The sequence below is a fragment of the Medicago sativa genome, chromosome 3, assembly GCF_051527215.1.
Source record: "Medicago sativa cultivar Bolivia chromosome 3, Bolivia_mono, whole genome shotgun sequence".
Taxonomy (NCBI): domain Eukaryota; kingdom Viridiplantae; phylum Streptophyta; class Magnoliopsida; order Fabales; family Fabaceae; genus Medicago; species Medicago sativa.
In genome coordinates, this window is record NC_140751.1 from 86,566,689 (window position 1) to 86,582,815 (window position 16,127).

Genomic DNA, 16,127 nt, shown 5'->3' on the forward strand with positions numbered 1-16,127 from the left:
TAATTTAAGGCTTAAATATGAAAATAGTCCCTGCAAATATCTGACATTTTGGTTTTAGTCCCTGTAAAAATATTTTTTTGGTTTTAGTCCCTGTAAATATAAAAAATTTGGTTTTGGTCCTTGGTAATTTGTTTTAGTCCTTGTAAAATTGATTCATATTGGATTTGGTCCTTGTAATATGTAGAATATTTGATTTTAGTCCCTCAAAATGAGGACTAAAATGAATATTATAGGGACCATTTTCAATATGAAATGATTTTACAAGGATTAAAACAAAATACCAAGGACCAAAACCAAATATTCTATATTTGCAGGGACTAAAACCAAAAAAATATTTTTACAGGGACGAAAACCAAAACGCCAGATATTTGCAGGGACCGTTTCCATATTTAAGCCTTAATTTAAACTAGGTTAACAAGAAAGAGTTGGATTATTGTGTGAGTTTCTCATCCTGTCTATTACTAGAACCCCCAAAATTCCAATTTTTACCCTCATTGGGATCGATCTTTTCATACGGAATTTTTCTAGATTGACCAATTACTTATATAACATATAAGTTCGATCTGGATTTTTATTTTTATTTTTTTAACATTTCAACTCAATTTTCTGGCCTATGAGAATATTATGTTCCGAGAGGCTTGTGTCATCAAAAGATATGTTTTAATAGATTGAGAGACTTTTGAAGGAAAAAAAAATAAAATAGAAACTTTCTGTTTCCACTTCAGCCATTGCTAGGAAATGCTGGAAAATTACACATTTACGCTCATGGACAATTAATTGCCGTCGGATTTACACTAAAAAAAAAAACTTTGGCAGTTAACTGCCGCGGAATAAGGAATTTCGGCAGTTAACTGCGGTCGGGTAAGTTTTATTTTTTTTTTTATGGTCGGGGTTTTAACCACAGACCTGACATATATTATGCATTGTCTTACCAATTGAGTTAAGCTTACGAGGACCGTCGGTAAGTTTTTTAACAAACTCAAATATGGGATCAACAATTATAAAAAAATATATGCGATGTCTTAGCGTAATTTATCTTTTGACACTGCGTTTAGATCGGTGGGCTTTTTGGTAAACATCTGTAACCAAACGCAGTTAGGAGGAACTTGAATCTTTAGCACAAGTGTCCTACACTAATCAATTTTGAACTGTGCTTAATATTTAAACTACATTTCAAAAACGTTTTTCTTTTCCTTTTTTTTTTTGACAAATTCAAAACAGCTAAATAGTTTTTTTTTTGAACAAATAAAACAGCTAAATAGTAATACCGCTGAAATGCAATATATATTTCAAATAAAAGTACGAGTTTAAATCATCCATTCTTTTAAATATTAGCACCCTTGTAAAAGAATACAAAATTGCTGAGTAGGATTTGGGAACATTTTTCGTTAGCATGATGAAGATGGTGATTAGGAACATTTTGTTTTTAGTGATATTCAAATTTGATAAATGTTAGGTATACATTAACATTTTTCAATATTCACTCTTATATATTGAATGAACTTTGTCTTACCATTTTATGTGAAATTCAATTTTAAAGTGTAAAATCCATATGATTTTATCCAACAAATATTAGAAGAGATAATGTTAAAAAGAGAATATTTTTAGAGTAAATTACACTCCCCTCCCCTCAAAGATGCTTGAATCACACTCTCATCCCCTCTTATGTTAAAATATACACTCCCCTCCCTTCTTATTCAAAATATATTAGAAAACATTTCACTCCCCTCCCCTAAGAGAAGTTTGAATTACATTCCCCTCCCCTCTTATGGTAAAATCTACACTTTACTCCCTCAATATTTTTTTTTTATTTCTAATAATCTAGCAAAATAATAATAATCTAATACACTTTTGGGAAAAATAGTATTGCAGGTCTATTTTAATATAATCAAAATTTGAATATATATTTTTCACTATTTTTTATTCACAATTTCATTAACATATACTTTTAAACCCTATTATAAAATATGAAACAACCCAAAATAAAATTAAAATATGTGAAAAATTACTAAAGACAACAAAGCATGGTTATTTAAAAGTTAATTTTATAATCTAAATTATAAAATTAATAGCAAAATATTTAAATTTAATTATCATTGACATTTAAATTATAAAGAAATTTATTTATTTTTCTTAAATGTTGGTTCAAAATTAGTATATGTCATAAAAATATTTATTTATGTTAAAATAGATTAAAGTGTAGTGTATATTTAATTATTAAGGGACAGAGTTGTAATTCAAGCATCTTATAAGGGAGAGGAGTATAAAGTTTTAAAATATTCTTATAACTCAAGAGGGGAGGGGAGTGTAATCCAAGCTTTTCTTAAGGGATGGGAGTATAATTTACTCATATTCTTATAACTCATCTTCTAACTTTAAAAAAAAAAATATAACACTCATCTTCTAAAAAACAGATTCAAAGGTCATCGATTGAGCGATGGTTATAAAGTAAAAAAAAACTTTTAATTCAATAAAGACCAGACCATTATACTGACACCAGTTAAGAAATACAAAAAAGAAGATTTTGTATTGAAATAACAAGTTTACATTTTAAGAGTTTAATTACACAAATTTTAAAATATTTTTATTTTATTTATTTACTAATGCCCAAAATCATTTGTTATTCTATCTCAATTATAAACAATTTTTTTTGTTAGGTTCATTCAATAAAAAAAGTTAAATGTTGTATGTTAAATAAACCTAAAATGTAAAAAAAGTTGCTTATAGTAGTAATTGAGAGTTGAGGAAGTAATATTTTGCATTAAATTATTATTATTAGAGTGAGTATTAGGAAAAGAATTTAAAGATAGTAATGGCAAAGAGAGTGTATGAAGGAAGAGTTGCGTGTCTGGTTCATTTTGTTAATCTTTTTGGACTGGACATAGACAGAGTTGAGCAGTGCAGTGACCTGTAACTCCAATCGGCGGGACTGAGCCTTTTGTTGGTTGTTGGCTCAGAGTCTACTCTACTACTTACAACCGTCAGTTTAGTGTGTGTCTTGCCTCTCCTCATTTTCCTCCTTTAAAACCGTACATACGCTCCACTTTTATCATTAACCAATTCTTTTTAAATTATATATATATTTTGTGATTTTGTCAATTCTACTTTTAACCGTCAGTTTAGGACTATTTTATTTTTAGTACGTAGATAACATAAACTAATTTCTATTTTATTTTTGTTAGAGACGGGCTTACTTTGTTATAAGTATAGAATATGAGCCCTAATTAACTTTTTTTAAAGTATAAGGTATAATGTTATACTTTAAAAAGTACATAAATGAAGACTTTGAATATAGTATCACTACCGTCAAAAGTCTTAGCATTTGATATGAGTATAGAGTTGGCCTTGCATTTGATATGAGTATAGGGCTGACACTTCTAACAAAGTGTCATAGATTTAGAAAAGACAATATAATGAGAAGTATAATTATAAACAAATACAATCACCTCTGTTAAATCTTTTAGAATCAATCGTTTTTTTATGGTTGTTGATATGACAATAACTTCGTTAAAAATTAGATTTGAGCGGTTAGAAGTATTTTAAAGTATTGTTGGATTTTTATTTGATGCAAGAACCTTAAAATCATTGGATAATAATGAATTAAAATAATCTTGTATAAATTTCAAGGTTGCATTTTTCTCTTAAGGATTTGTCGGATGTTGATGCAAATGATCTTTTTTTATGTATTGAAAGTATTACAAATATCTTTGTCAAATGTTTTGATGGCAACATTTGAAATTCTTAATTTTGTCAAATGTTTCAATTGCTTATCGAATTCTCTTAATTACGTCGATGATTGTTACGTCGATGATTTTGCATCTACAATTGCTCACATGGTCCAAATTGTAGTTTCGCCTTAAGCCATCAAAATCTCTGAAGCGGGCCTGAGTACAAAGTCTCAGTATGAATGGATAGTTGAGTACATGGCCTCAGTATGAATGGACTTTTGTGTCCGAGCCTAATATACACGAGTCTTGAGCTAGTGCCTAGTGGAAAGTACTATACTTTTTTTAAAATTGCTCATTCCTTTAACTCAACTTCCGCTCAATATTTTTCAGCTAGAGTTAACTCTCACTGACATTTTTAAGATCGGTTCAATCACATTTTAAATCGGTTCAATCGATTTTAAAAGTACTAACTAGAGTTAACTTTAACTGAAAACCGTCGAACGAAAATTAACTCTAACCGAGTTAAAAGAACGAACAATTTTGAAATGAAGAATAGTAATTTTCATATTTTTTTTAGGTATAAAGTGTAATACCTCTATATTGGTTGCAGACCAAAACAAGAAAAAAAAAAAAAAGAGTGAAATACTAATTTTGAAATACTAATTTACACTAGTGCAATTTGTGACGGAATGTCCTTCAAATTCTTATTTTGAAAAACATAGACTTCGATTTATTTCAAATTCAAAATACATTCATTTATCAATTATAATTTCTGGTCAAAATAAGTCGAGAGGCATTAACATATGAAGTACTATAATAATAATAATTCAAATTAAGAATGTGAAGATTCTCTTGTGTACCCTGAAGCTTGACTCATATTAGTTGTATTCATTTGAAAAAAAATATACAAAGTTTGCATGTGGAATGATTTAATTATATTTTTGCAATCATTCCCGTCACAACTGGACAAACACAACAAGTCAAGAAACAGAAACCCCGTAAAGGTAAAACCGTAAAACCTTGTGTTTGTGTCTTCCACAGTTCCACTTGCTCCATTTTGAAAAATCAAACACACCGTTCCAAAATCTAAGAAAACAAGTACTCCTAAATAAACAAAAACAAAATGAATTAATAAAAAAATACTGAATTAAATTCACCTTGAGAATTAACAGTATTAAATTTTTCAAAAAATAGTGCTTTGCATTCTAGTTCCAACTAGTTCAATAGATTAATATAGTATCAATTACGCGAGTAAGATATTAAATTCATAAAATAAATAAATAATATTATTTTAAAAACAAAAAATAATAATATTAAAAAAAGGAGCCAATTTATCAGAGGTGGGCCTGTCCTTAAGCTTCAGCCACCACCACAGCTACTCACAATTCACAATTCTTTTTGTTTTATTTTCATTTTTATTAACAAAAACACAAAAAAAATTAGTAATAAATTCAAAATTATTATTCTCCTAATCCTTCATTGATTCAGACCTGCTTTCCTCTTTCTATTCTCCAACTGTACAATGTTTGAAACTTTTGATTTATTTTAATCCTTTGTTTTTGGTCAAAAACCAAAACACCTAACCGTTTTAGTTAGTGCTCTCTCAAAGCGTGTTTCTTTGACATTTTTTGTTTCAAACACAAAAGTGGGTTTTTTCACCTTCCAAGGTTCTCTCAAAAGCTACTTCCTTTGTTTTATTAACCACTTCAAGTAAACAACTTGGTCGCTCTTAGTGTTTGTGGAAAAAACAGGTAATTGATGATGCAACAAAACTTCACTTAAACCCAGTTTATATTTCCTTGTTTATTTATACATGTTGTTTTAAATTTTGATGATTTTAAGGAAAGGGTCGGCTTTGCTTTTAAGGGAAATTTAATAAAATGTGAGTGTTGTGTTGGTGAAGATTTAGAAAAAAAAAAACAATGTTGCAATTATGCTGTTTAGTTTAACTTTTTGTCTGTTATAGTTGCAGAACTGTCTCAGTTGTTTAGAACAATTATGTATATGCTGTTTAGTTTTTAGTTTTAATGTGCACTTGATTTTGTTAAAGCACTACTATATATGTTGTTACATTACAGCTATTCTTTTGTAACATAATCAGCTTTTTGGTATTTTATAATTTGTTAGAAATGAGCTTGTCCCCTTCTTTATTCAGCTTCTTAGATTCAATTGTTGTGAATTGTATATTTTATTTATTTATTTTAGGGCTTTTTGTTTACACAACCTTAGTCTAAAGGAAAGTGTTGATTTTGGTTTTGATCTTTTTTTCTTTCACTCTCACTTGAATTTGAATTTCCTATTAATTTTGTTTAGTTTTTAATTTGGTTGATAAGGTGGTCCTTCTTCCTTTACTTTCATTCATGGGGAAGGTCACAACTTCTTCAACACCGCCTTTTTCTCAAGAAGCTTCCAATTTTGATGAGGTTTATATGCAGCAGAGCTTGCTATTTGATGATAGCCTCAAGGTACATATGTTTCACTACTTTTTTGGCTATTTCGAATCTCGATTTCCCCGTTAAGATCATAGTCTAATGCATATTTTGCTTAGTTCAGAGTAGATTAGAGCTTAGTGTTTTGTTAATTACTTTTGAATTTAACTTTTCATCTGTTCGCGTAGGATTTAAAAAATCTGAGAACACAGTTATATTCAGCAGCTGAGTATTTTGAACTCTCATACACCAATGACGACCAAAAACAGATGTGAGTTGCTATGCTAAAGCTGGTATATAATCATGCCTATTTGCCAATGCTGTGATATTCTCTATACCCTTGTTTTCTTATTCTATCTTATGTTTTCAGAGTCGTAGAAACACTGAAGGACTATGCCATCAAAGCTCTTGTAAATACAGTAGACCATCTAGGTTCTGTGACCTATAAAGTGAATGACTTGTTGGACGAGAAGGTTGTTGAAGTTTCTGGAGCAGAGCTACGTGTGTCTTGTATTGAACAGGTATAATCGATCACCTCCAGATAAAGTGCAGTAAATCAACGTTGAAAGTAATTGCAAAGATGAATAATTGGATTGCGTATATATTGAAATCATTGACGTGACTTGTAGGCAACATTTATTTCTTGAGATAGGAAATAATATCCTTATTGCTTTGAGGTACTGGTATTTGATATTATAAAAGTATGCTGAAAAGCATTTCATTTCTAGCTGGTTTCGTTTTTTCATTGATAGACAACAAAGCATTCATAAAACACATGAGTATCTAAATCTTTTTACTGCTTAGCTTTGTATTCATTGAAGAGAACTAAGAGTTCTCTGTATTATGTGCTTATTGAAGATCTTTGCATTTATTTAGTTATATTTAGTAAATCAATGTTGAAAGTAATTGCTGAGATGAATAATTGACTGCTGCTATCATCGTATACTGAAATCATCGACATGACTTTTAGGCAACATTTATTTCTTGAGATAGGAAATAACATCCTTATTGCTTTGAGATACTGATATTTGATATTTTAAAAGTATGCTGAAAAGCTTTTCATGTCTAGCTCATTTCGTTTTTTCACTGATAGACAACAAAACATTCATAAAACACCTAAGTACCTAAATCTTTTTAGTGCTTAGCGTTGTATTCACTGAAGAGAACTAAGAGTTCTCTCTATTATGTGCTTATTGAAGTTCTTTGCAATTATTTATGAAAAAAGGAGTAGAAAGTGAGAGTTTTGCAATCACAGAACATCTTTACTTTCGGTTTTGTCATGACAGTACATTCTCGTTCTATGCTGCTTAATCTTGTATTATAATATTATTAAATGAACTTTATAATATAGATAAACTAAATTCTTCATCAATAGCAAGTACAATAACAACTTAGAGTGCATGAAGTTATTGCTCATATATTTGGTAGTATGAACATTCCTTTCAATAACTGTATCCTCGGAAGTATGAAAGATCATACGAAACTGTCGTCCTTAGTTATTGATTTTGAGTGAAAGTTCAACAATACCCTGGTATTTGTGTGGATTTTAAAACTTTATGAAGATACTTACTTTGCTCCATTCAATTCGAAGCATGATTTTGCAACTGCAGCTGGGTTTAACGATCGTCCCTTTCTTGAAATTGTTGAAGTTTGAATTCTTTATTATCTTGGAAAAGATATATCTTACGAATATCTGTGACATTGTTTTTCCTTAATGTGGTACACTAGAGAATGAGGAGTTACCAAGGGTTTGCAGATCACGGGGGGCGTTCCCAACAGTCATTGGTGATCAGTACTCCAAAATATCACAAGCGTTACGTCTTGCCAGGCATGTATAACATTTTCTTCAATTCTATTACTATTAGAATTGTGTATATGTTGTTAAATGATCACACTCTTTATATAATTTCAGTTGGGGAGACCATGGTTGGTGCCAACCTCACAAAGTCGAAATATGTAGGATGCAGCCTTGATGACGAAGATGAGTGGCCTCACTTTAGGAATGGTATCTCTTTTTACTCCATAATATTTTGATTTCACTTATGTAAGAGCCTACTATATAAAATCTTATGTTGTGTTTATTCTGTTTGTATCCCAAAGCTGTTCGAGCTGCAATTAGAGAAACACCAACATCTACAACAACAAGGTAACTACAAATGCTGCATTATATTATGGGATTAAGTTGGTTAATGGCTCAATGAGGATCTTGATTTTGTTATTATTTTGGTGCAGTAAAGGGTGTTCCCCATCACCTTCTGTACAACCTCAGAGACCTGGACCCTTTTCATTCACTTCCACCATGCCCAAGAAAGATTTAGGTCTGTACGCATATTATAGAATGTTACCCCAGAAGTTCATTGATTTGGTTATTACTTATGGATTTGGATTTGCTCTAGTCACAAATTCATTTATGCAGTCAGCACTTTGGTGGTTGTTTTATAAAAATATTGGATGGTGCAGAAACCAAGCAGATTTTGATTTTTTTTAGAACTCTAAAATACCAAGCTTGAAATCTGGACTCAAATGTTGATCCAATGGTCACAAATGCGTTGACTCCGTGAGATTTGTGACCAGACAATCCAAATCCATTACTTATTAGTGTTTTCTTCCATATTGATTTACTCCACATTTCTGTCATTTTCACATAAAGGTTGAAGATGTAAACTCATCACTATTTGAATTTACATTTTTTTTTACATGTATTGAAGATAAACGGTCAGTTTCACCGTACCGGTTCCCACTTCTGCGTACTGGATCTCGGACTAGTAGATCCACAACACCAAATATGAGCAGATCAACTACTCCAAAACCAAGCAGACCAATCACACCAAATCCTTCTAATACAAAACAAAGGGTAAGTGACCTTAATCATGGTTGTATGCTTACTCGACACATTGGCAATGAATTCTGTAGTTTATTTAACTGCTTCTTCATTTATGTTCCTACCAGTACCCTTCTGAGCCACGAAAATCAGCTTCAATGCGATTATCGGCTGAAAGAGATAATGGTAAAGACGTAGAACAATTCCCGAGTAAAAGCAAACGTCTCCTGAAGGCCTTATTAAGCAGACGGAAGTCTAAGAAGGATGACACACTTTATACATACTTGGATGAGTACTGATACCATATAACCTATAGAAAGCAGGGCAAAGGTGTCAATAGAATCTTGAAAACAAGTCAATTTTTGTTTGATAGGTTGCACATCATCATATCATCTGAACTGTATAATATAATTGTTACTTTCCAGTATTTTACAATTGCAAGCTCCCAAAATTAGTATATGTAATAGTTCAAAAATCATTTTAAACTTGGATCATGTAGTTATTATATAATCAAAGTAAATTTGGCTTCATTCCTCTTTCTGTTTCTCTTCCTTTTGTGCTATAGCTGGAAGCAAAGATGAAGCTCATGGTGTTTGAACCGTTAATTAAACTTCGTTTAAGCTGAGAAACTGTTCCCTTACACTTATTTCCACCAGAGTATATTCTCAGGTGCAAACAAAACTAGGGAGTGAACAACAATAGTAATGGAAACATGGATTTATGACTTCTTGTATCATGCTTGGTTTTGGAGTTTTTGTTTTCCTCCTTCCATCAAAATATGGTATTACAAAAGTAATATTTTTCTTAGGAGAAAAGTAATATGGTTGTGTGTTCTCAGATTAACCTCTGAATTTCTGTTATGTTACACTGGTATTTTCATCTCTTTTAATTTTCATCCGTATTGACATTATTGCTGAGATTTTTTTTTTTTTTTTTTTTACAGTAACTGCCCTTTTCAATTCCCATAATTTATCGTACCTGAAGTGGATGCGCATCAATTTATATTGCCTAAGTTATAAACTGTAGCCAACTACTTAAAACCTACCATACCATCATTATCTTTCTAAATAAAGGAATCTACAAGCGACAGTATTTTTTTTTCCCTATACAAAAAACTTTGTGCAGTTACAGAACTAAATCAAAAACCTCCAGGGAAATTGCTGGTTTAGTGTTGGAAAGTTTCACATCATATATACATAATACAGTTGAATGAGGATATTTCCTGCACCCACCACAATCTACTTCCTGGTCTCTATAACTGCAATTTCTTTTTCTACACAAACTTATTCGAACCAATTTCCTAAAAAATGCAAAATTTTCTCGAGGAAGTGAACAGTCAGGCAAACATTATATACAAAGCCTTGCATGGCAAACATCACACACATTGTTTCTACACAAATGTCATCTTTAAATATATACTTACAACTAACGGTTCTTAACAAAAGAGGAATATTTACAAATGATGGAAATTGAACCAATGGATACCATCATATATACACTCTTTTGAATTATATCAACACAAAAGAACTAAAACTCAAGAAGAGCATAGCAGAAGTTCTCAAACAACCTTAGTCAATGTCTGAATCCAGATGTCATTATTTACATGAAGGAAACATCCATCCCATGGTCCAACCAAGAAGTAAACCAGCACCAGCAAGGCTTAAACCCACTGCAAAAGCAACGACACATTTTCCAATCCCACATTTTTTGTTATTGATCTTTCTCTTTTCAGCTCTGTTGCGATTTTTCTCAAGTTGCATTCGCCTGTGTGGAAAGAGATTTAGCAATGGTTTGTTTTTGTTTCTAAGTTGAAGGCAGAGGTTCTCGAGCTGCAGCATGTAGTACCACTGTTTGTATGCAAAGAGTTGAGAAGCCTGTTTAAAGAAAAGACTCATGATATGCTCCTTCTCGTTGTAGGCTTCTTGCGCTGCTTTCTCAGCCTCTCTTGCTCTTGTTTGAGAATGACACAGTGCTTCTAACAGCTCAGTAATGCTGCTGTTCCCAGGATTTATTTGAGAATCTTGGTTGCTTAAACCAGAATCTTTGATCTTGCCGGAACTGGACGTGAAGAACCACATAGTTTGACAATAAATTTAAGTTAGCATAATCAGGAAATTTCTACTGAACTCTATAGAAGTTGTAAAACATTACTTCCCAAAAAAAAATAAAGAAACAATGTTGATAGGACTAGAAATCCAGTGAACTAGATGATATTAATGGTGAAAACAATGGAACAATAGCCTTTAACATATAGAAATGACTACTCAAGTCTCTCTCTCCACTCGACAAATGTGACCTATGACTCCCACCTCTTTAACATATAGAAATGATACTCAATCTCTCTCTCCACTAGACAAATGTGACCTATCCCATTATATTAATCCCTCATCTCCTTCTAACTGTTTCCCTCTATTACACAGGCCTGTCAAATGTCATCAATGTTTGACAAGCATTCTGAATTTTGACAAACTGAACGGCTGCAAATCATGGTTATCGAATAAATATTCAAATCGTGATTTGGAAGACCTAATTTCCAAATCGTAGATCGAAGAAAATAAGCGACGTGAACAAAAAAACACAGCAGAGCAGTAAATAAAAGAAAACAGGTAAGGACCAAAGAAAGAGCACCATCTTCAAACAAGATAAGGCGACTAAAGGGGGACAAAAATGGAGAAGGAGGAGAGAGAGTGCAAAACACTGTTTAGACAGGGTGGGAAAAAAATACTGTAGGAAGGGACTAGAAACACAGTATTCTAGAGCTCTTCAATGATGATTCTATCTTGGATTATTTGTTTTCAGCTAATTCTGTTCTTTTATAAAAGAAATGGAAAAGATCAACACTAACATGCCTTTAAGAAACCAGGTGCGGGGACATGGCCCGTTTCAAGGCTGCACATACAGCAGAATATAAATAGTGTGATTCGGAGGGAAGTTGCTATTCATAAGATTCATTCAAATGAATTGAGATTCCTGCGGTAATTCATGTCCAGAATAGATACGTATAACGATTTATATCAACTGGGTTCATTTTTGTTTCGAATTGAAATAGGACTAGCAATCTTTGTGTTGTTCAATTTATGACTTCAACAAAACTTATGCAAGCATGCCATATAAGCGTCTGAAACATAACAGAACCCACAGTCAACGCACCTTGTTTAACTTGGTGGCATACAAAATGCAATTTAAAGGTCTGTAACTAAAACTAGTGTAATATTGGAGAACAGTGGTTAAAAATTAACTAGTGGATGTCCATGACTAAGAATATCTTATCTCATGGGGGGATAATGGAATGGCAAAGTCAGAAGGAAAAACATATCTTTCAAGGAATTTAAGCATATAATGAGAAGAGAGTGGGTGAATATATTCCTTAAACTTTAGAAAAACTCACAATTTTTTAAAATTAAATTCACAAATTGTTTGATACCCTGCATATGTTACCAGCTCTATACATTTAAAATTAAGTCTGTCGAACAAGGAGATCCAACAAAATTAACTTGGTGGCCCCATAAATATCCTTATCCTGGGTTAGCCATGAGTGAATTGGGTCTAGGATCCCACTTAATGGTGCATGGTCTGAATTTACGACAACTTTCTCCTATCATGGGAATTCAAAAACACATAACAGTTGGCTAAGTGATGGGAAGGACTATCATCATTCATTACCACCCCAGTAGTGAGGTATAAAAAAGGATAAAATCAACTTTGAAACCCATTCAAATTAGTAATTATGAAGAGGCGGGCGTCCTCATATTACTTGAAGATAGCTAGCTTATTTGGCTTTGAAGCTGAAGTATGGAACATTGGATTCAGTAGCATTAGCACTAAGCTTTAAAAAATAAGCACCGTCTCACGAACAATGGAATAATAACCCGAGACCAAGACAAGTTTCACAGTTGCCTTAGCAGTTTAATAATTTAAACATGAAGAAACATAATCTTCTTCCTAATTAAATGACCATGATGGCATATATCACAGGAAATAAAAAAAAAAACTGTAAAGAAATTCAGTTAAGCATTACCTGAAATGACTGTTTGAATCCTGAAAAGAACAGCCAGAAGTAGGCGTTGTTCCAGATGCATAACCAGCGGCATTGGAAGAACCGGTTTCAGTTTTCTGGCTTAAAGATGATGGTAGAATCTTATCAGTATCAACACCCTTTGAGAATCTCTGATCAAAATGCTTAGGCTGAGGATGAGGGAGATCACAATTTTCAACATGCTCAACAGATCTCTGAGCAACAAAGGAAGCCAACTCATCTTTACCAGCAGTGCGCCACCAAGGCCCGGGTTTCTCGTTTCCCATCAAATGTGATGCCGTTTTTTCTGAGACCAAGAAATTGGAAACATCACAGTCCAAAAAACCAACATCTGAAAATCCCAAGTCCTTCTGATCTTTCTTCTTGGGAGTAAAATGAAAATCATTGTTCAATGAAGCCTCAATTTTTCGCATTCTTGCATTATTGTTGTTTTTCATACATGTAGTAGGAGAGACATGATGTGGCTGATCAACCGATAAATTATCACTTCCAATATAAGAAAGATCATCAAAGTCAATGATAGATTGATCTTCCCCATTCTTGACATTTCCATCAAGAAATTCAGCATAGAAGGAACCAAGCTCAATCTTGCAGGAATAATTTGGTTCACAATCCAAATTGCTTTTCACATGTAGCCACCATTTCATATCTGGTAGCTTATCAGAATTTCGATTACCGGGCATGCAGACTGAATCCGCCCGAATTTGATCATTAATTGAATTGCTAGGTTTCCAATCAGATACTAATTTTTTTGGAATCTGGAAATTTGCCATTACTTCTTGATCTTCAAGTAATGGCCTAATTAATATAAAAAACAGTTTTCTATGGATCAAGCAGCATCTGGTGAATCAGTAAGAAACCAATGAACTGAACTCAGTTAGAACAGTAGATATGTTTGAAAAAGCAATGGTTAAAGTTTGATCAAGTTCATAATTTGTGAGTGAATGATAGTACTAATGATGGTAAAATATTTATGATAGAATAAAAGAGCAGAGAAGTCAACTTTCATATTTCCTTCCAGCTACAGAAATAATTAATGAGCCTGACTTAAAACTGCCAAATTCATTACCTAAAACAGCCAAATTGAAGAAAAAGGAGTGCAGTGTACATAAGAGCAGTGTTTGGCAGAAATCTCAATAAAACAGGGTCCAGAGTAGACTTTAGAAAAACATTAAATTAAAATACAATTTACAATGGTTCTTCATGCATGTTTGGATTCACATATAATAATCGACAAATAAGTGATTACTGATGATTTCTCAAACAAAACAAAAAAGTGATTACTGATGATGATGATGATTAAATTAAAGGCGACACACAGGCAAAGACAGACCTTGCTTAATTCAGAACTCAGAAGACTTTGCCTTGCTAAATTGAGATGTGGAATGGAATCCCATATTACACGGAACGGAAGCATAAGAGAGATTCAGATTCATATGCACTACTTTTGTTGTCATGTCCCTGTCGCATACTTTTGCAGGAGTCCCTTTGTCTTGTTTATTTGCAAGCAAATAAATATATTAATTAATGAATTTAAAAACTTTTTTCCATAAATATGTACTCCCTCCGTCCCGGAATAACTGACCAATTTTCTAAAAAAAAGTGTCCCAAAATAACTGACTCATTTCAATTTTCAATACAACTTTCATCATTCCCAATACAATATAACACTAAATAATACTACTTTTATCATTTCCAATACAATATATTCTACTTTCCCCTTTACTTTATACATTTTTCTTAATATGTGTGAAAAACAAAATTGTGTCAATTAAATTGGGACGGAGGTAGTATTAATTAATTAAAGAAATTGTTCAGTCCTATTTACACAAAACTTTGAAAATGAAGAAAGATAAATAATGTTACTTTTATAATTAAAAATCAACTAAGAAAAATAAGGGTTAAATAAGTTAGTAACATTTTAAATAAGTTAGTAACAATTTAGCGTATTTTTAGTTATTGTTAAATTAAAATTTGTTTGTCCTTGTGAGCTTAACTTAATTGGTATGGACAAATGCATGAAATTGCAAGGTCTGGGGTTCGAACTCCGGCCACCACAAAAAAAAATTAAAATTTGTTTAATTAGCGTAAACTTTTAAAATTTTGAATGGTTTTTTACATGTATGTTAATTAGCGTCAAGATTTCAAAATAAAAGTAATAAAAATTTGGACCTAAAAATCAAATTTTGAACTCATTTATTATGGATGAACTTTTTATATGTTATAAATATTTGTGAAAATTTTCATTCAAAAATTTAAACTTTTATTTGAATTTAATACGCTGGATAATTTTATATTGACATAAACATGCACTTTTTTTAAGATGACTAAAAACGAAAATCGTTGTTATTTTTTTTAAGGAAAACTTATTATAGAGATCCAAAACTTATTTAACCCTAAAAATAAAAATAAAAAGGCGCTATAATTTGATATTTTTTTAAAAGGCGCTATAATTTTGAAATTGTTCAGTTGGTATGAACAATGCATAAAATATGCAAGAGTATGTGGTTCAAACTCCAGCCACCACAAAAAAAAAAAAATACTACCAAAACTTTAAAAATGAAGATAGATAAACTATAATGTTACTTCTTAATTAATTAAAAATCAACTGATAAGAGAAAAAAAAAATAGAAAGGCGATATAATTTGATATTCTCTTGATGCCAATTGCTACCTTTATAAAACGAATCTCAGATTGATTAGTACCTAAACAATCCATTCAATTATTGCACGTCACTCTCGTTCGTACAACCAACGACCTCCCTTCAAAACAGGCAAAGATCCTCTCCATTTGTAATTTGTTTCATTTGTTGCAATTTGAAGAGAGATAGACACACAAAAATTAATAATGATGGGATCCACTTAGTGATAGGACCCAAGTGGTGGGTCCTATCACTAAGTGGATCCCACCATTATTAATTTTTTTGTCTCTATCTCTCTCCAAATTGCAACAAATGGAACAAATTACAAATCGAGAGGATCTTAACCCCTTCAAAACTTTACTTTTACTTGCATTGCATGTAGCGATGTATGAAGTCAAATTCATTTGTACGGGACATGACACTCAAGTAACCTTGTAGTATATTTTAATTTTTTACCTTGATTATTTTTTTATCTATTATTAAATGATCTACTAATAATTTTGTTCAAAATATAATAATAATCTCTTGATAG

At 31.8% G+C, this 16,127-nt stretch overlaps 2 protein-coding genes across 4 annotated transcripts; one reads left to right on the top strand and one right to left on the bottom strand.

Moving 5' to 3' along the window:
• The first annotated feature begins 5,013 nt into the window (after positions 1 to 5,013).
• LOC146941359 (protein ABIL2-like) lies at positions 5,014 to 9,448 on the top strand. Of its 2 annotated transcripts, none has more exons than XM_085755124.1 (10): positions 5,014 to 5,419; positions 6,002 to 6,133; positions 6,286 to 6,368; positions 6,468 to 6,618; positions 7,826 to 7,925; positions 8,010 to 8,102; positions 8,198 to 8,243; positions 8,330 to 8,415; positions 8,806 to 8,951; positions 9,047 to 9,448. In XM_085755124.1, exons 2-10 carry the CDS (start codon positions 6,029 to 6,031, stop codon positions 9,215 to 9,217), a joined length of 981 nt encoding a protein of 326 aa, XP_085611250.1. In that variant the 5' UTR covers positions 5,014 to 5,419; positions 6,002 to 6,028; the 3' UTR covers positions 9,218 to 9,448. The 2 variants fall into 2 exon arrangements, with proteins under 2 accessions (XP_085611250.1, XP_085611251.1); XM_085755125.1 differs by having other exon boundaries at positions 5,034 to 5,419; positions 5,982 to 6,133.
• Positions 9,449 to 10,233: 785 nt separating this feature from the next.
• On the bottom strand, positions 10,234 to 14,424 carry LOC146941360 (uncharacterized). Of its 2 annotated transcripts, none has more exons than XM_085755122.1 (3): positions 14,288 to 14,424; positions 12,937 to 13,794; positions 10,234 to 10,976 (listed from the first exon to the last, which is right to left on the bottom strand). In XM_085755122.1, the coding sequence occupies exons 2-3, from the start codon at positions 13,725 to 13,727 to the stop codon at positions 10,514 to 10,516; spliced, it is 1,254 nt and encodes a 417-aa protein (XP_085611248.1). In that variant the 5' UTR covers positions 13,728 to 13,794; positions 14,288 to 14,424; the 3' UTR covers positions 10,234 to 10,513. The 2 variants fall into 2 exon arrangements, with proteins under 2 accessions (XP_085611248.1, XP_085611249.1); XM_085755123.1 differs by having other exon boundaries at positions 12,937 to 13,821.
• Between the last annotated feature and the right edge of the window lie 1,703 nt (positions 14,425 to 16,127).